The sequence below is a fragment of the Erithacus rubecula genome, assembly GCF_903797595.1.
Source record: "Erithacus rubecula genome assembly, chromosome: 1".
Classification (NCBI taxonomy): Eukaryota; Metazoa; Chordata; class Aves; order Passeriformes; family Muscicapidae; genus Erithacus; species Erithacus rubecula.
Window position 1 is genome coordinate 845,157 of NC_136658.1, and position 23,512 is coordinate 868,668.

Genomic DNA, 23,512 nt, shown 5'->3' on the forward strand with positions numbered 1-23,512 from the left:
GGCCGTGGGCTCACGCCAGGATCGATGACAGCCCGTGTTGTCCACTGCAGCAGGATCCAGATGCCTCATTCTGCTGCACCATCCATTCCCTACAGCCCAAAGCCTCTCACGGCATATCTGGCTGCCTGCTCAATGAGGTGATCCTGGGAAACCCCTCGTTTGGAGTTCCATCATCTGGGTAATGCCTTCAGCACCTCCTTCCCTCCCACATCCACCGAGACCCATCACAAGCCCCCAAAGATAAAACAGGGAGTAATTCTAGAGGGTTTCCAGGGAGAGAAAGGGTCAAGCCCGTCACCCCGCGGAATGCCAGCATCCCAGCGCTGTTTATGCATCTGCCGTTCCATACCCAAGCCGTCCCCCCGGGGTTCTTTGCATTATTGCTCTTTAATAGCCCTGCTCAGGAAGCGCGGAGCGCTGAGCGCCTGGTTAATGGGTACGGGAGGCACCGACCCCTCTGGCTGCGCCCCGGTGCCGCAGGGAGACCCTGTCCCCGACACCCATGGCCACGAGAATCCAGCTGCTCCCTAGGGCGCGGGCATCCCACCCTGCAAATCCCACTTTTGGGGCGGTCGGACGCCCCGCGACTCCCGCTTTGATACAGATGCTCGCCCAAAATCCTGAGCCAGATGTTTGCCCGGGAGCCCCCCACGCTGGGCGCCCCCAGCCCAGCTGTTTCTGCCCCTGCCCTGCCCCAGGCCAGCCGTGAGCCCTCGGCAGCCCCTCGGGGCGCTCCCGCAGGTGCCGGGGCCGGAGCGGGGCGGAGCGGGGCGGCCCCGGGGCGGAGCGGCGGCGGCACCGGCACCGGGCGGCTCCGAGCGCTCCGAGCCCGGGCTCCCGCCGCATCCCGCCGCCGGTAAGTGCCGCCGACGGAGGGAACGGGACCCACCGAACCGGGCCGGGATGGGACCCCGCAGGGCCAGAGTGAACCGGGCAGGTTGGGACCCTGAAGGGTCAGAGCCAAACGGGCAGGGTGGCATCTTGGTGGGTCAGAGTGAGCTGGGCAGGATGGGGCTGGAAAGGGTGGGATGGGGCTGGAAAGGGCAGGATGGGCTGGAAAGGGCAGGATGGAACCTACAGGGTCAGAGTGGAGCCGCGGTCTCACGGCGCATCCCGCTCTGGTGAGTGCCGCGTACCGGGAGTACGGGACAAGCCGAACCGGGACAGGACGGAATTCAAGCGTGCCAGAGAGATGCGGGCACGGTAGGGCTGGAAGGACGGGATGGGACTGGACCGGACAGGGTGGGACTGGACCGGGTAGAACAGGGTCAGACCCACCCAGGCAGGGTGAGATTTTACAGGGTCAGAGTGAATCCGCTCTTTCCCGGCACATCCCGCTGCCGGTAAGTGCCGCGAATGGGGAGCGGGGAACGGGACAAGCCGAAGCGGGAAAGGATGGGATCCGAGTGGGCAGGATGGACTGGACAGGGCAGGATGGGACCCAGCGGGGTCAGACCCAGCTGGGCAGGATGAGATCCGAGCGGGTCAGAGCGAACCGGGCAGGATCAGACCCGAGGAGGCAAGGCTGAACCCGTCAGGATGGGGTCCGACAGACTCAAACCAAACTGGGCAGGATGAGGCAGAACAGGAGAGAATGGGATCCAGAGAACATCCGTGCCTCGGCTGGGATTTGGGGTGGTCCCAGAGCCACTCCAAATGGAAGCTGCCGGACTTTGCTCTTGGGGAGGTCTGGCAGCTCTTACCATGGAGCAGGGCTCAAAATCCCACCGTGATCCCCCTGGCAGGGCTGGTGCAGGGTGAATTCTCCCCTGTCCCTCTGCTCCCATGGTCTGGGGACACTCCTGCATCCCTCAGGCATCCATAAGGACCAGCCACATGCCAGAGGTTGTTTTGCACCTAAATGTGCTTTAATCTCCTCAGGGAACCTGGTTTTCCTTGGCACCTCTGCTGTGGGTGCCAGTAGCCTGGCTTCTACCTTTTATATATATTTATATGTATTTGTGCATATATACATCCAGAGGTATAAATATATTCCTATGTATGAGCATGTCTGTACAGACGTGTGTGTATAGATGCATAAATACATTTCTGTATATATGGATGGAGTTATGTATCAACATGAGTGTGACTCCATGTGCTCAGGGAAATATCTTTGTGTATAGGGATGTGAAAGTTTGTGTATGTGTGTCTGTGTGAGTGGAGAGATTTATGCTTATAAATATGTAATATGTGTGTGTGGAGAGCCATAGATATGATTGGATGTAGTGAGATATATATGTAGAGAGATGTGCAGAGGTGTATTTATGTATAGAGGTTTATATTTATATTTATATTTATATTTATATTTATATTTATATTTATATTTATATTTATATTTATATTTACATGTATAGAGGTATAGGCCAGCTGAGACTGGGAAAGCTCATTACATCTCCCCAGCCCTCATCATTCCCTTTCCAGCAGGGAAATGCAGCCCAGGTTGCCCAGAGCCTCCCTGAGGTGCTGATTTATGTTGGGGCGCCAAATTGTGGGGAGATGAAGGTGCTCACCCAAGGACAGAGTAGCTCTGCCACCACCCTGTGCCCCATTCCCAACAATCCAGGTTTAGTACCCCAAAATTCCCATTTTTGTCCCAATTTTTCCACATCATTACACCCTCAGGCTTCACTAAATGGAGATTTTCCTTAAAGCATCCAAGCCTGGCTCCTCACTGGCAGATGGGCAGCTCAAGATATTTTGGCACCAGCCAGGAGATGTCTGGGGATGAGGATGTGGTGGCTTTGGCCAAGTGACATGCAGGATGGAGCATCTCCCTTCCATGCTCTTAGAAATGTGCTGAGCTGGAGCTTTCACTTCCAGCCAGCCCAGCTTTCCTGCCCTGCCAGCGAGCCACAAAGCCCAGGATGGGAAAGATAAACCATGGAGGAAGCCCTTCCCCACATCCTATTCGAGGGCAGCAACCTGCAAAAGCTTTTCCCACCGTATCCAGCTTGCAGAATCCCCTACAAATCAATAGCAGGGTGTTAATTAAAGAGAATTCCACTGAGAAGGGCTTGGCTTGAGAGCAAAGAGGTTGGAGGGGGCACGTGCAGGGGGAAGGTCGAGGCTGCTGGTGATTATTTTTCATCTCTGGCCACAGAGCAGCCCCACTTCTCTTTCCTGATCTTTGTTCCTCCTCTGCATGCACCTTGAACCCCCTGGGTTGAGGATGACCCCATCCTGACCCTTCCCAACACCACAGGCATCCCCTTTTTTTTCCCCCTGAAAGTCTCATTTTCCACTAAAAGTTTCATTTCCATGAAAAACTGGATTTCAGCCAGTGCCCATCTCTGTGGTGAAAGGGCCCCAGCTCCTATTTTGTATTTGGATTTGGATTTTGGATTTTGGGTTTGGGAGGTGCCAACCCCATCACCCCAAGAGCTGGCAAGGATTCCCATGATGGGGTTTTGGGGTGAGAAAAGGGACTTTTGGGATAATCCACCCAGACTGACAATGAGGTAGAAAAATGCCCTGGACACAGGAACTGGTTGAGGCTGAGGGTCTCAGCATGGTTTCATTAATTGGTTTTGTTAATTGGTGAGCATGGCCCCTGCCAACACTCCTCCAAGGAATGTTCTGGGGGAAAAACATGTGAAAAAGGGGTGTAGACCACACTGGTTCACTTCAGACTCATCTGCTCCTCAGTTTCCCTTATTTCACTGCAGCACCTGGGCAGGTGGAACAACTTCCCTCTCTTGGTGCCACAGTGCCAGGGGACTTTTCTGTCCCCAATGTGTGCCCACACTTGGGAGGAGCCAAATATGAGGGAAATCAGTCAAAAATGGAGGAAAGACAAACATGAGGCAAAGCAGCCAAAAAATGAGGGGGAAAATTAAAAAAATTACAGAAAAGACCAAATGATTCCTAGTGGCCTGAGCTGGCTGCAGCCTGGCACTGCAGACAGGAGCACCCCCTGCCCTGGTGGCATTTGTGCTGTGCCACAGCCACGCAGTGCCAGGCAGAGCCGTTCCAGGCAGCCCTGTGCCCACCCTGCCAGCTGGGTTTCTGTTCCCTGTTTCCCTGGGGTGCTGTTGCTGCTGAGAGGAAAGGGAAGTGCTGCTCAGGGGGGTGAGAACGGCACCCACAGATGTGCCAAGAGCTGGCAGAGCAGAGGTGCCAGCACCCTGGGGCACCCCAGCAGGTAGGAGTCCCCCAAATCCCCTCTGCCCTTGTCCCCAGTGTCTTTGGTGGGCCTCCCGGGGACACAGGGGGGGTGGCAGAGGTTCCTGTGGGTGCTGCCCCAGCCTTGGGTTTGGGGGGACCCAGGGGACAGGGAAGTTCACAGCCCTGGAGCATTTATTGGCTTGGAGAGGTGAGTGCTGGGACTGCCTGGAGCTGGGGTGACAGAGGGGAGCTCAATGGGATGCAGGGGGGCTCAGCAGGGTTATGGGGGGCACAGTGGGGGCTGGCCCCGTGTCTCCGGCCAGGCAGGGCAGGGCAGGGCAGGGCAGGGCAGGGCAGAGCAGGACGGGGCAGGGCAGGGCGGGGCAGGCAGGGTGGGGCAGGGCAGGGCGGGGCAGGCAGGGCAGGGCAGGCAGGGCAGGCAGGGTGGGGCAGGGCAGGGCAGGGCAGGCAGGGCATGGCAGGGCGGGGCAGGCAGGGTGGGGCAGGGCAGGGCAGGGCAGGGCAGGGCAGGGCAGGGCAGAGCAGGACAGGGCAGGGCAGGGCGGGGCAGGCAGGGCAGGCAGGGTGGGGCAGGACGGGGCAGGGCAGGGCGGGGCAGGCAGGGTGGGGCAGGGCAGGGCAGGGCAGGGCAGGGCAGGGCAGGGCAGGGCAGGGCAGGGCAGGACGGGGAGGAGAAGTGGCTGTCCCGGACCTGCTGCGCTCCGGGCGCGGGGGGTACCCGGGGCGAGAGATGCTGCCCGGTGACACGGCGGGGGCAGGGGGCTGACGGGGCTGTGGGAGCACTCTGCCACGCTGCTGCCAGCCTCCGAGGACAGCAGATGTGCTCCTCGCCTGCTGCGAGCAGCTCTCTCCCTTTGCCCGATATCCCAAAGGCTCGGGGGTCGCTGTCACCGGTGCCGGTGGCATCTCCCGGGCTGAGCCCGGCTGGCTGCGGGGCTTTGGCACCCCCTGCAGAGGCTCAGGAAGCCGTGCCGGCGGCTACCGGCGCATCCTGCCGCAATTTCCTCTGCCGGAGGGGGATGACAGCGGCTTGGCCTTGTGCAAACCTTTCCGCGGGGGATAACTGCCGTGGGAATGGAGCTGCCACGGCGGCAAGCGCGGCCACCACGCTGTGCTGTGCGGTCCCGCCCAGCCTGCCCTCGCCTTCCTGTTAGACCCCTAAATCCATCACTCTGGCTCAGAACCACGGGATCACAGGAGGGTCTGGGTTGGAAGTGACCTTAAGGATTCATTCCAACCCCCTGCCATGGGCAGAGACACCTGCACCAGCCCAGGGTGCTCCAAGCCCCGTCCAACCAGGACATTGCAGGGATGCCAGAGCTTCTCTGGCTAGCCCAGCACATCCAGCCCGGCTCCAGAGCAGAGGGGCTCCAGCCCTGGAGCAGCTCCAGGGCCTCCTCTGGGCTGTCTCCAGCAGCTCCACATCCTCCTGCTGCTGTGACCCAGCTCTGCAGGTGCGGTCTCACCTGAGCACAGGGGCAGAGGGGCAGAATCCCCCTCCCCTGCTGCCCACACTGGGGGATCAGCCCAGGGCACGGGGGATTGCACATGACTGCACATGGTTGGGTCATGTCCAGCTTCTCCCCCACCAACACCCCCAAATCCTCCTCAGGGCTGCTCTTCATCCCTTCATCCCCCAGCCTGTGTGGGTGCTGGGGCTTGCCCCAGCCTGCAGGACACTGGTCCATGTTTGTGAGGCGTATGTGACAGCACACAGACGAGTCACCAGCTGCCCCCTCTGACATTCACAGGTGCTGCAGAGGGGCCGCTGAGGGGTGGGAACAGCACCATGGCCAACCTGACGGCCGTGAGCAGCGGCAGGAACTCGTGCACCTACCACGAGGAGTTCAAGCAGGTGCTGCTGCCCCTGGTGTACTCGGCGGTGTTCGTGCTGGGGCTGCCCCTCAACGCCGTGGTCATCGGGCAGATCTGGCTGGCGCGGCAGGCGCTGAGCCGCAGCACCATCTACATGCTCAACCTGGCCGTGGCCGACCTGCTCTACGTCTGCTCCCTGCCCCTCCTCATCTACAACTACACCCAGAAGGACTACTGGCCCTTCGGCGACTTCACCTGCAAATTCGTGCGCTTCCAGTTCTACACCAACCTGCACGGCAGCATCCTCTTCCTCACCTGCATCAGCGTCCAGCGCTACCTGGGCATCTGCCACCCCCTGGCCTCGTGGCACAAGAAGAAGGGCAAGAAGCTGACGTGGCTGGTGTGCGGGGCCGTGTGGCTGGCGGTGGTGGCCCAGTGCCTGCCCACCTTCGTCTTCGCCTCCACGGGCACGCAGAGGAACCGCACGGTGTGCTACGACCTGAGCCCGCCCGACCGCTCGGCCGCCTACTTCCCCTACGGCATCACCCTCACCTTCACCGGCTTCCTGCTGCCCTTCGCCGCCATCCTGGGCTGCTACTGCAGCATGGCCCGCATCCTGTGCCAGAGGGACGAGCTGATCGGCCTGGCCGTGCGCAAGAGGAAGGACAAGGCCGTGCGGATGGTGGTCATCGTGGTCATCGTCTTCTCCATCAGCTTCCTGCCCTTCCACCTCACCAAGACCGTGTACCTGATGGTGCGCTCCTCGCCCGCCCTGCCCTGCCCGGCCCTGCAGGCCTTCGCCATCGCCTACAAGTGCACGCGGCCCTTCGCCAGCATGAACAGCGTGCTCGACCCCATCCTCTTCTACTTCACCCAGCGCAAGTTCCGCGAGAGCACCCGCTACCTGCTGGACAAGGTCAGCTCCAAGTGGCGGCACGACCACTGCATCTCCTACGGCTCCTAGGCGGGCACGGGGCAGATCGGCCTCTGGGCTCCAGGAGCAGAGGTGCCTTCCCTGGGACACGCTGGGGGACAGCAGGATGGCATCCCAAGCTTTCCGCACTTCAGCCATCTCCAGCCTGCACCACCAGCCCCGCCACAGTGTCCTGTCCCTGGCTCACCTGGAGCAGCTCAGCACCTTGGGGCTCAAGCCACCAAAGGGACCGAGGAGGACACATGCCTGGCTCAGGATGAGCTGCTGGGGGGATGATTTGTGCCCACGCTCAATTAAAAATTCCCTGATGGGGACAGCATGCAAAGGCTGGGGAGGGTTTGGGTCAGCCCATACCATGGGGCCATGTGGTCCTCCAGCCCAAGATCAGTGTCACGGATGGTTTTTGGGTAACACTGGGACATCCCTGTCCCCCAGTGCCCGGAATGAGGCACACCAGCAGCAGACACAGGCTCACTGGTATTGCTGGTGCTGCAAAATGGTGGAGGAGCACCCCTGGATAGGCTGGGAACAGAGAAAGGGGACATCAGGGCCACTGGAACACCCACGGAACACCCACTGAAGCCATGATCATAGGCTGGGTTAGGCACAAGTCAGCATCATTGTCACCTGCCTGGGGACCTTCATCTGAGTCCAGCTCTCTGCTTAGCCCAGCACTCCAAATCTGGCCCATCCTGGTGACACTGGTGCCTTGCTGTCACCTCCTAACCAGGATCCACCACAATCAAATCCAGCACACGGGGACACAATACCTGGAGTTGGAAAATACATGCCACAGAGAACTACTCAGTGTCCTGGCCACATCACCACTCATCCCACAGCTGGCTTGGACTCTCCACAGGGCTGGGGATTGAATTTTGCTCCCACAGCCTCTGTTGGGATGCTGCAGCCTCCTAGCAAGAAGGGATTTGTGAGGTGGATGCAGCACTCATCGCCCTGTGAATCTTCTCTAACACGCAGGATGTATAGAATTAACTCTCTGCTCTTTCTTAGATGGGTGTATACACCCACTGTATGTACAGACATAGAATATATCCCAGCAGAGGGAGGTTTGTGGCCCAGCACAGGCTCTGCAGTGCAGAAATTCTCTGCCTGAACACAATATATGTATCTATACAGTGTATATATATAAAAATATCTATGTGGATAACTGCATTTTACCTGTCTGCTTGTAATAATCACACTTAAGTGGGTTTAAGTAACTTGCTGCAAATCTCCAGGGTTGAGCACCCCTCCAGCTTGGCTGCCTGCAGCTGGCCAAGCGTGCAGCTCCATCCTGACTTGCTCCCTGCAGGTACACAGTGTCTCCTCAGGTACCTGGCCACCCAAGCACCCAGTGCTGGCAGTCCCAGTGTGTCTCCTTGCTGTCATGAGGATCAAGAGCGTGTCCAGAGTGGTCACACGCTCTTGGATGATGCTCAGAGATCCCAGCATCAGGGCTGGGCTGGAACAGAGAGGGATGCTGCAGCATCAATAGCTCAGACCGCCTGTCTCAGCAGGAGCTGCGTTCCTGTCCTGGTGCTGACAATGACTCTGGGCTGGGGCACAGAATGTGATGGAGGAGGCAAAGGCAGCCCTGTCCTTCCCCTTGGCCTGAGCTCCCTCTGATCATCTTCGGGGTCCTGCAATGGGAGGGCAAAGCGCTGGGGGGCAGCGAGAGCGGTGGCAGGGGGGACAACCCCAGCCCGACGTCCCCATCTCTTCCCAGACAGGAGAAAGGTGACGGGGTGGGCGGGCCGGGCCGCGCCATCCGGACCCAGGAGAGGGCGCAAAACATTTAGATTTGGAGAAAGACGGCCGATCTGAGGCTGTCCACCTGGCTCCGGGAGGGAGGGAGGAGCCCTGCACCGCCAGAGCACCCAGAGCCTGGGTAGCACCATGGCAGGAGGTGCCGAAAAATCGAACCACAATAAAGCTCTGAGGGGGGGAAAAAAATGAATCAGCTTCCAAAAAAATCTGGTGGTGGCTGCAGGGGCTGCATGGGCTCAGGTGGTCTCATCCAACAGCCTCGGGATGATGTTCCTGACACTGGAATCACCAATTTGGAACTTTTTCAAGAGGAGGGGACACACAGAGCTCTCTTTGGACCTCCTGCCCTGCCTTGGGGTTCTGCCAGCAGCTCCCTTGGCACCACCCGGCCTGGAAGCCAGGGTGATGGGAATAAAGGGATGCCTTAGAAATGGGGTGAACGCTTCAACAAATCTCCTTTGCTTGTCAGATGCTCAAAGCCACAGCTGAGGAACCAGCTCCTACAGAGTGGGGATGAAATACATGGCTTTTCCCGAAAGGCCAGCTGGGGGAATACCGCGGGGACGTCATTCTTTCAGCCAGGAGACACCCAGGCCTGGGGGAAGCAGGGAAGCAGGGCAAGGGTGGGAAGGGAGAGCCAGGGAAGGAACACAGGGCGGAGCATCTCACGGCATCGCTGCGGGCGCTTTTGAGGTCCTGAAACACGCATTTACAGGAGGTGTTGGATTTTTTTTTTTTCCCCATTTTTTTGTGCCTCGGGGTCAGAGCCAGCAATATCTCCTACATGGCCAGGACAGCTGTCCAGGCCCATCCATGTCTCCAAGGCCACAGCTCACCCACCAGTCCTCCCAGCCACCTTCATTTTTCACATCCTCCGTGATAAATCTGCTGTCTTGGGGAAAAAAGGGTTATAGGCTTCAAATAGCAAGCGCTGACAAGCGATGCTGAAAACCCACGAGAAAGTCTGTTCACGGGGCAGTGCTTTGCTGCAGAGCTGTGCAAGTTGGGAACAAGGTGTTCTCTCTTCCCTGAGATGAGCTGCAGAGCAGGGTCTGGAGGAATCTGATGCCATGGGAAGAATTTTTCATTGGCACTCATATTTTCGATTATTTATCCTGTTGCCCCCTAAAGAGAAAAAGCTGGGAAGGGATGGAAGGAAATCACAGAATGGTTTGGGTTGGGAGGAATCTTAAAGAGCATCTGATTTGCCATGGGCAGGGACACCTTCCACTATCCCAGGTTGCCCCAAGCCCCATCCAGCCTGACCTTGGACACTTTCAGGGATCCAGGGGCAGTCAGTTTCTCTGGACACCCTGTGCCCACCCTCACAGGGAAGAATTTCTTCCCAATTTGCCACTTAAATCTCCCCTATTTTAGTTTAAAGCTGTCCAACTCATCCTATCAATATCTGACCTGTGAAAAGTTGCTCTCCCATTTTTTATAAGCCTCTTTATAAAGAGCAAGGGGGATGAAGGATGCTGGGGGCGTGGAAGAAAGGATGCAGAGGGTAAGGAAGGATGAGGGAAGGGGGGTCAAAGATGCAGGGGGTGCCAGGTGCTCCTGCTTAGCCTGGGAGAGAGAGGGCAGCTCTAAAGCCGCCTTCCTCTCTCCCTCCATCCTCTCCAAAAAAAAAAATAAAGAAAAAAAAAAAAAAGAAAAAAGAGAGATACAAAAATTAAAAAATAAATAATTAATTTTTAAAAGTGAGCAAAACTTCAACCCTCCCTCTCTGCGGGAGCAAACCCCGCCTCCGGGGAGGAAAGTTTATTTGAATGCAACAAATAAAAAACCAGGGGGCGAGGGAGGAGGAAAAGCCAAAAAAAAAAAGGGGTGGGGGGGGTAGAGAGAGAGAAAACAAAGCGGGAGGGATGCAGGCCGGCGGCAGCCCGGAGGAGGAGCGGGGCCGGGCGGTGCCTGCGGCGGGGCCGGGGCCGGGGCGCGGCGGGGCCGGGGGGCGGGCGGAGGCGGCGGCGCCGGGGGGGCACCGACAATGGCGGAGGGGGGCAGCGGCCGGGGGGTAGCGGCGGCTCGGTGCCTGCTGCCCGCCTCCTCCCCGCCTTCCTCCTCCTCCTCCTCCTCCTCCTTCTTCTTCCCGGGTAGGAAAGTTTCAGCGCCGATCGCGGAGCAACAACCGGGCCGGGCTTTTGGCAGCCTGGCCCCGTCGGTACGGCAGCTTTCGCTTCGTTTCACCGAGCCGGAGCCGCCGGGCCCGGTTCATGCCGGGGCTCCGCCGCCGTCCCCGGCTCCACCGCCGCCCCCGCCGCCGCCGCCGTCGCCGCCGGGCCCGGGGTTAAACGCGGAGCCGCCGCGCTGGCCCAGCGTCCCGGCGATGCGGAAACTCTTCGGGGAAAGCTGCCGGCAACCCGCGGCGGCCACCGGGAATGGGATGGGGAACGGGAGCGGGAGCGGGAGCGCCCGCGGAGCTCCCCCGCCGCCGCCGCCCCGCAGCCGCGTCCCGCACCCGGCGCTCCGCTCTCCCCGCGGAGCTCCGCCGGAGCCCGGCCCGCATTCCTGGCATAACTCGACTCGACCGCAACCACCCTCCTCCTCCCCATCGCCCCGCTCCAACGGGGACGATGCGGCGGCGGCGGCCCGCTCTCGCCGCGCCTCATCGGGCAGCGAAGGCGAGGGGCAGAGCGCTGCCCTCCGGCCCCGCGCCGCTCGGAAGAAGCAGCAGGAGGGCACGGCGGATGGCGATGCCGAGGCCGAAGGCTGCGCTCGGGTGCTCCCCCGCCACCCGCTGCCCGTGGTGGCCCGAGTCTCCAAGGTGAACATCCTGCCCTTCGGCAGCCCCGGCGGGTCGCGCAGCAGCAGTCGTTATTCCAGCACCGAGACGCTGAAGGAAGAGGAGCAGTTTGGAGCCTGTTGGCCCAGCCAAGGACGGACTCTCCAGGCAGGTTACGGTATCTATCGATCGCCCAGTTTCGGGGCCAGCGATGGCCTGGCGTGGGGACAGCCGGGGGTCCGCGCCCGCCCCAAGCTGCCCCAGAGCGTGGCCAAGGCAAAACCGGACTATGGGAGCGAGAGCCTGCACCAGCCAGGGCTGGAAGGGGAGCGGGCCAAGCACCGCAAGTCCCTGTCCAACCCCGACATTGCCACCGAGACCCTGACTCTCCTCAGCTTCCTCAAATCAGACCTCTCCGAGCTGAAGGTGAAGAAGAAAGGGGTGAGGGTCGGCCTTGACGTGGGCTCCGAAGGATGCTCCAGCGTTGCCAGCTCCTCCCCGGGCGGCTGCGGTGCCACTCATCCCCAAAACCGCTGGGCGCCGGGCGAGCGGCCAACGCTCAAGGACCTGACGGCCACTTTACGTCGCGCTAAGTCCTTCACCTGCTCCGAAAAATCCGGGACTCGGCGGCTTTTCCTGCAGAGCACCATGAAGCAGAGCTCCTCCGAGCTCCTTCTGGCCTCTGCGGACGGCCAGGACCGGGTGGCTCCAGATGGGAGACAGCAGGGGGACGAGGATCCTCTGCCCATGATCATCCAGGACCAGTACATCCAGGAGGCGAGGCAGGTGTTCGAGAAGATCAGCAGGATGGGTTCCCAGCAGGACTACGGCTTTGCTGCCGAGCAGAAGGACAGCGGAGGTGTGGAGGGTGCTGAGGGGGTGGCACCGACCGGGACGACGGACGCGACCCTTCGGGGACAGGTGGAGAGCGCGCGGTGTTTGAAGGACGTGGAGTTGGAGGAGAACCTCGCTCACGCTAAATCCCTGGAGGAGCTGTCGGGTCACGAGTCGAGCGTGACGGACGAGGGCATCGTCACGGAGCCGGAGCCCGTGGGGATGCCCTTCCAAGGCCTGCATGAAGCCGTGGGAGCCTGGATGCTGCCCAGCGCCGGGCCGGCGGCCGGTGACTCCGAAACGCCGCTGCCCGCTCGCCCGGCCGCTGTTGAAGAGCTTCCAGCTGGCAGAGCCGAGGCGCCGAGCACCCCCGGCAGCCTGCGGCGCCGACGTAAGTTCCCGTCCGCGGGCGCCAATGGGATGGAGAGCGGCAGCGAGGGTGGCACCGAGCCCTACCGCTCCCTCAGCGACCCCATGCCTCACCGGAGATGCTCGGTGGCGGAGGAGGCGAAGAATTTCTCCGTCGACAGCAACCTGCTGGGCTCGCTGAGCGCCAAGGCGGGCATCCCCCAGCCCGCGGGCATCGCGGGCATCGCGGGCAGCGCGGGCAGCGACCTGTCCCTGGGCAGCGATGGGCCCCGAGACTACAGCTCCCTCATCCGCACCATCGTCAGCCAGCCCGGCGCCATGGCCAAGCTGGGCGACGACAAGGGCAACGGCAAGACCATCAAGAAGAAGTCGCTGAGTGACCCCAGCCGCCGCGGCGAGCTGGCGCCTGGCGCCTTCGAGGGTCCCGGCGAGGCCATCAGCGAGCTGGAGCCCAGCATTCCCCCGTCCAGCAGCGAGCCCATCCTCTCGGCACAGCCGGCAGCGCCGGGCCCCGGCCGTGGCTATGGCTTTGACCCCAAGCTGGCCGACGTGCTGTCCCCGCGCGTCGCCCGCCGCAGCTCCAAGAAGCGCTCCAACCGCGCGGCTCACCAGGAGAACCAGCCGCCCCCCGCGCCCGCCGTCCTCGCCAAGAGCCGCCCGGCCACCAAGCACGTCCGCCACACCAGCGAGCCCGCCACCTTCGTCCCCATCACCGTCCCCGAGCCGCTCGTCCCCTCCGGCCACCACCTCCCTGCGTCGGCGGCCGGCCGCTCGCCTGGCAAATCCTTCCCGACCCTCCAGCCTCCTTCGCTGGAGGATGTCACCAAGCGGTACATGCTGGCCCTCAACTCAGGTGACACGTCCCCCGGTGGTGGGGACGGACCCCGCTCGCCACCCGCCGCCCCGCCGCCCCGGCTGCCCCGCTGCTCGCGGCTGCCCGACGAGCACGGCCCCAGGACCAAGCCGCAGGTGGTAAGTGCCCATCCCTCCTAAAAGCTTCTGTGTTCCATGGGGGACACCACCCAGCCGAAGCACGGGTGGCCTTGGGGGTCTGTCACATGTCCCCTGGGGTGGACAAATTCCCACCTGCAGAGGCACTGCTGGATGGCCAGGAGCCCTCCCGGCCCTTTCCGGTGGCTCCCAGGGGTTGGGCTCTTGTTTGTTGGAGCAACCTCCCTGATAAAAAGGCGATTTTTGGATGGGAAAAAGCAGTTTTCAGTGGAAGTTTTGGTGGAAGAGGGTTTTATGAATATATATATATATATATATTTATAATTTTATGTTTTTATATAGCGTCTCTCAGTGATGCTATGTAAGGTGCTGATAAATTGACCATCCTTGAGATGCTGAACCACAAACTGCCTTTTCCTTGGCTGGGAAGGCTTAAACAATCCTTCTGCTTGGGATTCTTCACGTTATACCCCTTATTGAGCAAATCTGCATTTTCTCACCCCAAAAACCATCATCTCTCTACTTGGGATCATGAGCATTGCCATGCTGGTGGGTGGGAAAAATATTTTTGTGCGTGCACTGAATATTTGATCGATATGTAGAACTTTGATCCTCTCTGGGCAAGAATTGGTGCAGCCTGGCGGATGTGAAGGTGCTCTGCTCACCTTCGTGCTTTGGGATCTTTCCTGGGCTGGGTTTTTGGCACTGCTGGCTGTTGTTTGGACACGGCTGTGGGTTCCCATCACTCCGGGTGTTTGTGCCGGGAAGGGTTTGGAAGCATCACCTCCTGCTGCGGCACAGCAGTGCCAGCACCCACGGGGCTTTTAATAGCTCTGGGAGAAGCCCAGAAATACCCGTTCCCGCGGGGGATCTGCTGAGATCTCGCAGGAATGATGCTGGCAGGGCCCTCTCCCCTGCTCCCATGCTGCTTTCAGAGGATGGGCTGGACCATTCCCTTCCAGCAGCTGCCAGCAGCCAGGCGTGAAGTCCCCGGGGCTGAGCCCGGCCGTGTAACCCTTGCTGGCCAGGGCAGAGCCAGGCTGCTTTTCTTTGGGTCCTCCCAAAATCCAGATCTCTGCAGCATCTTCCCCCAGGTTATTCTCTTGGGGTCTGGCATCCTCCTCACAGGATATTCTAGTGGGATCCAGCAGCCCTGCAGCACCATGGTCCCCAGGAGGTTCTCCTGGGGTCTGGCATCCCCACAGCATCATTCCCCGAGGTTATTCTCTTGGAATCCATCATCCCTGCAGCAACAAAATATTCTCCAGGGATTTCTGCTCCCCATCCAGCTCCTTCTCCCATTGTTGTCCCCACTGCCAGACAACAGCAGTTGGTGGCTGAGAGCAGGGACTCTTGGCCACTGTTTGAAACATCCTTGGAGATGTTTTGGGTGAATTTGGGGTGAATTTGGCAGCGTTTTTTTCCTGATGAACCAGTTTAGGTTTAGTTTTTGTCTTCTCTGATCATGGGCTGAAAACTGCTATGAAACCGTGGAGTGTTCTAATTAAAATGAGTTAATGAGGAAGCTCCTGGAGCTTTGGCTGGTGCCGCCTTGGGGACATTGGCAGGTGCCCAACACGAGGCTGTGCACCCAGTGGCATTTCTAAATAATTAATATGTTCAGTTTATATAATATATATTTTAATAATTTATAGAGAGATGTTTCTTACTCAGGCAGGTCCCTGTGGTGTCCTGGGGCTGGTACCTGTTGGCCCCAATATCAGGGATGCTCTGCTGACCCCACACCCCCAGCCCTGGCCAGTGTGGTCCCAACTCTGGGATGGCTGTGGGTGGATTTGTACCAGCTGGGAGCCCTGTTTGGCTGAGCATGTCCTCAGGTGGAGAGGCCACCCTGTGGAAGCACACCCTGAGGATGCTGCTCCTCACCTTGCCTGAACCCTCCAGCCCTGGGGAAGAGGGTGCGAATTTTCCCTTTTAAGGGCAACACCACAGCTTGTATCTTCAAATCTCTCTCCTGCCTTGGGATTTCTTTGTGCTCCAGCCATATCCTAACTGAAACCAGGATTTTTATTTCTCCTTTTGATTTATTAGATGGTGGAGCTGGGATGTTTTATTTCTGATGGCACCAGCTTTGCCTGGGGGGGTGGAGGGGGACTGAGCCCTGCAAGGGAGTTGCTTTAGTTCTGAGTGAGAGCACCGAGGACCGGATATAACTTGGCACTGGAAACAGGGATTTATGTGCTCCCTGACCAGCAGAGAAGAAATAAGCTTTATTTTTAACTTTTAGATTCTTTTCCCCCCTCCCTAGCTCAATGGAAAGAGCCAGTGTTGGGAGGCTGTGAGTTTGTATGGGGAAATGGTCACTTCCACTTGGGAATTCTGGAGGATGGGAGCATCCATCTCCTATCATGGTGGTGATGGTGAGATGGTGTCCATCTCCAGCAGACTCTTCTGGGAAGGGACCAATATTGGGGTCTGGCACCTCTGGTGATGCTCCCTTGAAATGGTCTCTCCCAAAATCTTTCAGCCTCAAGATACTCTCTTGGGGTTGAGCATCCCTGCAGCATCATTCCCCCAGGATATTTTCCCAACTGCCATGGTTTGGTGGTGCCTTTGGCAGAGGTGCATCCAGCACATCCTGCCCTGAGATGTAAGGAGCTGCTCTCCCTCGGGGGCAGCACTGTTTGTCCTGGGTGCTTTCCAGCAATTCTCCATGGGGCTGGAGCCATCCCATTCATCCTGGGTGCAGAGGAACTCCTTCACCCTGTGCCCCATGCACCAGGCTTTCCATCCCTCAGGGGTCATTAGCAGCCCATCCCACTGTGGCAGATCCTGTGGGAGAAAAAAAACCCAAAACTCAAGATAAAGATATTTTCCTGCTTCCAGCATCCCAAAAGCTGCTGGAATGGGCAGCACACACAGGCACACGTGTGTACACCCATATGCATCCCCACAGAGCCTAGCAGCAAGGCAGGGTGCATTTAGGATGCATTTGGGATGGATTTGGGGTCCGTTTGCTGCTCAGTGAAAGTATGAGCGGGGTTAGAATCCGTCTGGGGATGGAAAATTAGGTATGTTCGCTGTCAGGCTGTGTTTGTTGACTTAGCAGCGCTTGGACTAAACAGGAAAATATTGATTTAAATATAGCACCTCTGGGGAGCACAGGAGCCGTGGGAACGTGCCCCCCCAGCGCCCTGGCCGCTGCCTTCCCCACCTGCTGCACCCCGGAACAGCCTCAGGGATGGGGGATCCCAGAGGGAATCAGTGGGGTCACGCTCCCGGGACCTGCGTCAGCCACCCCCTTTCCTCCCCAGCTCCTCCATCCCAGCCCATCCCTCATCCTCCAGAAGCTCCTCCTCCCTGTGGGGACAGCCCAAAGGACAAATAATGCACTGCCCTTGTTCCTAAAGTTTGTCATCTTTGGGCTTAGTTTCCCTCCGTTTCGTTTCCGTAAATTCCATAAAACCGGGTTTGGGGCTCTTCGGAGTTGTCTCGTTTTTTGGCGTTACTGGAAAACTGGAATTAAAGCAGCTGCAGGGGAGAGATGGGAACGGGCAAATCTTGGCTTTCCTCTCCCTGCTCCAATGGTCTGCCTGGGTTTTGTGTCCCTGGGCCTGCAGTGCTCAGTGAGGTGCTGGAGTGAGGGGAAACTGAGGCACTCAGGCTGCCCTTCAGAGAGCTGGGATGTGGATGGAGCAGTTGGCTGGAATCAGCTGCCTGTCAGTGGCAGGGATTGACCCTGGGACCAATGGCCAGGCAACATGTCCAGGGGGTGGCCCAGCCCAAATCCCCTGCGCTCTGCCCATTCTTGTCTCTTTCTTTCCCTGCTGCCAAAATCCCTTATCTTTGCCCATTTTTTATTCTTTCCTTCCCCTGTGCCAAAATCCCTTATCTTTGCTCATTTTTACCTCTTTCATTCCCCAGTTCCAAAATTCACTTAACTCTGCCCATTTTTGCCTCTTTTCTTTCCCTGGTGCCAAAATCCCCTTAACTCTGCCCATTTCTGCCCCTTTCCTTCCTTGCTGCCAGAGCCTTGAACAGGGCTGCTTTGTCCCTTGGCCCCCCACTTTAATTAAAAGCCTCTAATTAATTAGGCAGCGAGCTCCACGAGAGGGGGTGATCCTCGTGGGATGTGCATCCTCTGAGGCTTGGAATGGAGGTGCAGGGCAGGATCCAGCCTTGGAGAGAGGGTTAGCACTGGGCTGAGCTGGTCCTGGGGGCTGGCTTTGGCCCGTGGTGCCTGATCCAAAGGTCAGGCTCTTGGCAGGATCCAGGGAATGCAGCGAGGCTGGGAGGCTGGAATGGGCTCAGCTTCCAGCCTGTGGAGTGTCCCTGGAGCTGGGATGCACCAGGAGCTCCCTGGGCTGGAGTGGGCATGGAGGGGTACACAGGGAGAGGCTGGTTCTGGTGCTTGTGCATCCAGGGAAATGCCTGGAATTTGTGTGGATGTACCTCCCTTCAATAAGGAGTGGAGGGATGTACAGGGAAGAGGTCCCTGGTGCTGGGATGTATTCTCAAGAGATGCACTGGGCAGCCTGCCTGCACCCTGCCTGCATCTGTGCACAGATGCCTGAGCTTTTCCATGGAAAATCACATTTCTGCAAAGCTTCTGGGAGGAGGTGGCCTTGTTCTTCCATCTGCTCTTGCCAGGGAAGCAGCAGGTTGGCCTCTCTGAGATGTAACCTCCAGGTAACCTCCTGCAAACCCAGCTGGGATGGAAGCTCAAAGCTTCCCAGAGCTTGTTCCTGCAGCCTTGATCCATCATTGCAAGGGCTGTGAGATCCTTGGAAGTGTTCAAGACCAGGCTGGATGGGCCTTGGAGCAACCTGTTCTAGTGGGATGTGTCCCTGCCCATGGCAGGGGGTAGGAACAAAATGAACTTAAGGTGCCATCTGGCCCAAACCATTCTGTGATTCTCTCATTCTGTGATTTAGAGCCTTTCCCAGGGATATTTCTGAAGAGGGAGACTTCCCCTGGATAATGATCCCTGTTATGGGAGTGTCCAGAGAGGTGGTGTGCTGAGCTCTCCCCTTGCTGAGCTCCCCACCTGGTCACAGCAGGTCCCATGGGGCATCCCACAGCTTCAGAGCTGCAGCAGGAACTTCTCCTAAATCCAGGATGGAGAAGGAGATGCCCTCAAAGGAAGGGAAGGTGCAGCAAGGCAACGCTGGGGTTTGGCCAGTACAGTTTTCTCTTGTCTCAGGGCATGCCCTGGAAAACAGGGAAGGAGACTGCCATCCATCCATCCATCCATCCATCCATCCATCCATCCATCCATCCATCCATCCATCCATCCATCCCTTCCCACCACCCATCCAAGCCAGCAATCCCCACACACTATCCAGGCATGATTTTCCAAGAGAACATGGTCCATCTTCCAGGATGTCTCCTCCTGAAGGCATCAAGCCTGGATTGCACTGGATTTAGCCCACTAAAACAAAAGCATTGCCATTTCCACCATGGTTCTTCCAGGCCAGGATGTGTCCAGAGAGGGAAAATCAGCCACTTCCACCCCCTCTCCCTCAGTGTGGCTCTTTTTAAAGCTCTGATGGTCGGTCCCGGTGGGGCTGTTTCTCCGGACTCCCTTGGTTTCCATGGAGAGGATGAGTGAGGAATTTCAAAGGGAATGGCTCCAGTAAATGAACTCTTCTCTAAAAATAGTGTGTTTGCTTTTGGTTCTTTGGGAACTGCAGCCTGGCCAATGGGAGGGAGAAAGAAAATCAGCATCTGGGTAAAAGTATTCCAGTAAGTCACTCTGTGCAAATTCCCGTTGGAGCTGCTCAGCTTCCGGGGAGCTGATCCCAGTCTGCCCAGCCCCTTCCCCCCTGGCCACCATTCCTGGGTGCAACTGGGGGCTGCCCCGAGCCTGTGCTCCCCTGTACCTTGGGTAGGGTGTTTTGGGCAGCATCCCTTTAACCTCAGTGCTGAAAGGAGCAGATGTTGGGCTTGTGCATTGTCCCAGAAACCCCAGGCATGTCCCTTTTTGGGAACCAGGAGATGGCCATCACCTTCCAGCCCACCAGTGACATCCAGGACACCAGTGAGCCCCACCAGGACATCCCTGCATGGATGTGCTGGGAAGAGGACACCTGTGGTCCTATCCACCACCAGGTTTCCCCTGGAGAAGCCACCATCCTGCTGGGGGTCACCAGCATCCCTGCCTGGTCCCTGGGGCTGGGGAACATTTCCTTGGTGGTGCTGTGGAGTTCTATTTGTGCTGCCTGTTCCCAAGCCCTCCAATACTCTCCAAAAAAAACAAAAAGGGAGTTGTTTGCATGGGAAGATTGGCATCTCCGAGCCTGGGATATGGTTTCCTGCTTTTTTTAGCTGGAGTAGCAGCAGACTCGTCGGCCTGCCCTGATTTGGCATCCTTCTTCTTGCTCTTTTTTTTTTTTTTGGAAGAGTTTCATCCTGACCCCTCGGCAGAAACACCGTCGCCAGCGGTAGGGGATCGGGTTTGGTCCTTTTGGGTTGTTTTGGGTTGCCCAGAACCCCGGTGAGATGGGATGTAGATGGCTCAGAGCCTCGGTGAGCGGAGAGGGAGCTCGGCCCTCCATCGTCCCAACCTGGCGCAGGTCAGTGGCTGCTGAACCCCCTGTTCCACCCCCTCCCCACCCCGGGGTGCTGCTGTGGCAATGACAGGGCAGGGAAAATGTCCCCTCTCGCCTGGACCGTGGTGTGACGTGGGCTGTGGGCGTTCCTGGCCAGCTCTGTGCTTCCCCCCCTCCCCAGATCCCTGCTGAGGGGAGCACAGGCACGGGCAGCCTGTGGGGCACAGCTGGGTGAGGGCTGCTGGGCACACCCCAGCTGCTTCCAGGACGTGGATCCAGGCAGGAGGGACAGGACTAGTCCTGGCAGGGGCATGGAATGGGGTGTTCAGGTCTCCTAGCTCCTCCATCAGCTCCTGGGTATCCATCAGCTCCTGGGTATCCATCAGCTCCTGGGTGTTTGTGGATTTGTGGGTACCCACAGACTTCTAGAACCTGTTTGATCCTAAGAATCCATCTGTCAGCTGCTGGCTATCTGTCAGCCACTGGAGGGTATTTCTGGGTGCCTGTGGGCTCCTGGTACTGGTTTGGCACCTGGAGGATTTGCAGCTCGTGGGGGCCTGTGATTACTTCTGTGTTTGTGAGTGTCCGTGGACTCCTGATCCTAGGAATCCATCAGCTCCCACATCCCTGTCCCCTCTGGGTGCCCACTGGCTTCTGGGTGCCCACAAGCCTGTGAGTGTCTGCTGGCTCCTTTGTGCTCATGGATTCATGGGTGCCCAGAGTCTCTTTTGGATCCTGGGCATCCACCAGCTCCTGGGTACCCAGGGAGTCCCCACTGGCTTCTGGATGCCCTGAGCAGCCATCATCTTTGACTCCTGAATATCTCTTGGCTTTGGGTGTGCTTGGAATTCTGGCTCCACGTGGAGACCTGGATCCCCATCAGCTCCTGGGTACCAAACCCCTCCTGGTGCCCACATGCCAGGCTGGCTCCCTCCTGGCTGTCCCAGGACTCCTGGCCCCATTCCAGCATGCAGCCAGGGCACCTCCCACCCATCCAGCAGTGATGCCAGGGAGTGCCAGCATCAGGGACCCTCCTCCCTGGCTTCTTTGTCCCCCACATCCTAGTAACCTTTGCTTTTGGGGTGGAAGGACCAGCAGCAGAGGATACTGGTGGGGGATCCAGGGTTTCCAGTGAGTTGAGGGGGTGGAATCACTCCTGTCCTGGTGGGTGTAGGGCCAGGCCCACTGGGAGGCAGCAGGGAAGGAGCAGGGGGAGGGAAGAGGAGCTGGGCTGACCTCAGCATCTGGAAAGCTGTGCTCTTGGGCCGTGGCCTGCGTGCCGAAATCCGGAGGCAAAAAAAACCTTCCATATTTGGTGAAAGTTGCTCCAGGACTCGGCAAAGGCTGGCAGCAAACAGGGGCCACAAGCCCCCAGCTCTGCCCTGGACCACTGGTGCTGTAAGGGCTCTGCAGACGTGCCAGGGGATGGATGGTAATTGGGGAAGGTTAAATTGGGGTGAGCACCTCCCAGCGGGTGGCAAGGGGGGCATGGAGGGGGGGATCCATGAGGTGCTGCCAGCAGTGCAGGGAGGATGCAGCAGATGCAGCAGCACAGACCTGAGCTTTGAATTTTGGCAGAGAGAAGAGCCCCTCTCCCCAGTGCCACTGGTAGAAACCCCGATTTCCTGTGAAAGTCCCACAGGAAAAGCCCCACTGTGCATTTAGAGGAGGAATTTTTGTTGCTTTGGGAGATGAGTCTCCTACAGCTCCTACAGCTCCCCATTCCCCATCCCACACTGCTCCCTGTGCTGCTTCTCCCCTGCACAGCACAGGGATGCCCAGCATCCTTCCACCCTGCCTTGGAAAAACTGTCCTTACTCCTTTATTCTTTATTTTTTGTATTCCCTTTTTTTTTCATCACACTTTAAAAGCAGAATTGCAGCCAGGCCGTGTCCTCCCGGGATGAATCACCGCAGCCGAGAAGTCCAAGAAGGGAAAACAACTGAATTCCCGTGCGCTGGGGCTGAAGCTGCCCTGCTCCTCCTCCTCCTCCTCCCCTTCCTCCTCCTCCTCCTCCTCCTCCTCCTCCTCCTCCTCCCCATCCCGGAGGCGGCGGTGCTGCCGGGTTTCTCCATGGGAGCATCCCTGACCAAATCAATGCTCCTCTGTGAGCTGGGAGCCTGGGAAAAACCACGGCCGAGGGAAAAGCAAACATCTCCAGCCCCGGGCCTGCGAATAAACACGGGAATATTATTAGTAACCGAAACGGGGCTGAATCAGAGCCGCTGATTTATGCTCTTCCTTCCTTTGAAGAAGTGACTCTTTGGAGAGCAGCTTGGCCCGTGCTCGGCCGTGGGAGAGAGGGAGAGGCGGGGCAGGGAGGGAAGGCAGCGCGGATGTGATTCCATTCTGCAGGATCCTCTCTGTGCCACTGCTCCTGTTCCCCTGGCAGGGCTGCTGCCCCCAGGGTGGGCTGGCTGCTGTTGAGGGAGGGAGAGATTGGAGTGACACCTGGGGAAAGGGGTGACCTGTGCTCAGGGATGGCGGTGGTTGGTACCCAGGGGTGGCAGTGGCTGATGCCCAGGGATGGAGGTGGTTGGTACCCAGGGATGGGCTGACGTGCCCCAAAAAGGTGACTGGCACCGTGGAGTGGAGGTGATTGGCACCCAGGGGTGGCAGTGGCTGATCCTCTCCTTGCTGGCTGCCATCTGCCAACTTTATGGCACGTGTGGGGCATAGGGCAGAGCATCACTGGTCCCAAGGGAAAGGCTGCTTAGGTTTGGAAACCCTACCAAACCCAGCCAAACCTCCTGCTTTAATACTTCCCAAGAGGACAGGATAGGATTATATTCCCTGAGTGATTTCCTGCCAGAGGCTGAGTGATTGAGGCAATACAGGATTGGATGGAACAGCATCACCCTGTTTTGGGAGATGGTGCCAGCCAGGGGCTTTTCTGGCTGCACGAGGAAGTTTTACATTCCAGGGTGATGCTGCTGGTTGCAGAGGAGTTTGCTCATTGCATTGGGATGGATGGAAGCAGGTCCAGTTTATTTCCAGTCCTTTTCTTTCCAGGGTTTTGGTAGAAATAGAGCTGAGGATGTGTTAAAATTGTCAAGCTTGGGAATTCTCCATGTACTGTCTCCGTGGACCAGTGGCTCCCACTATGTCCCAGCTCCCTCTAGTGGGGTCTACCCTGGCAACAAGCACACAGAGAAAGAAAAGGTGCAGAAATTCCAGATTCTCTCAAACTGGGAATGGTGTTTCAAAGGAGGTGCCAAGATTCAGGTAGCTCCTAGCACAACCCTATTGTGACACCCTAGAGACTCTCCCACGAGGAGCTGCCAGCAGGAACGGGCTGTAATGAGGGAAAAACAACTTGTATTTATTTACTCTTGAAATTTTGGCATGTTTTGGTGGGGTGGGAATAATTCTACTTGAGGCAGGGTTAGCTCCTCCCTCAGCAGCTGCAGGAAGGCCCCAAGCAGCAAATCCCAAAGTGGTCTAAAACACTCAATTTTCCCCCTAAATCTGGATATTTTT

General features: G+C 58.2%; 2 protein-coding genes across 3 annotated transcripts in view; both read left to right on the forward strand.

The window, feature by feature from the left end:
• The first annotated feature begins 1,101 nt into the window (after positions 1-1,101).
• On the forward strand, positions 1,102-6,954 carry P2RY6 (pyrimidinergic receptor P2Y6). 2 transcript variants are annotated; one of them, XM_079320827.1, is made up of 2 exons: positions 1,102-1,121; positions 5,877-6,954. In XM_079320827.1, the coding sequence occupies exon 2, from the start codon at positions 5,915-5,917 to the stop codon at positions 6,902-6,904; it is 990 nt and encodes a 329-aa protein (XP_079176953.1). In that variant the 5' UTR covers positions 1,102-1,121; positions 5,877-5,914; the 3' UTR covers positions 6,905-6,954. The 2 variants fall into 2 exon arrangements, with proteins under 2 accessions (XP_079176953.1, XP_079176952.1); XM_079320826.1 differs by lacking the exon at positions 1,102-1,121 and adding an exon at positions 3,591-4,141.
• A 3,557-nt stretch (positions 6,955-10,511) lies between these two features.
• ARHGEF17 (Rho guanine nucleotide exchange factor 17) overlaps positions 10,512-23,512 on the forward strand; it is a 28,403-nt gene continuing 15,402 nt past the window's right edge. The window contains exon 1 of the mRNA XM_079321250.1: positions 10,512-13,541. Coding sequence (XP_079177376.1) covers positions 10,632-13,541 — 2,910 coding nt within the window. The 5' untranslated portion in view covers positions 10,512-10,631. The remainder of the gene's footprint in view (positions 13,542-23,512) is intronic.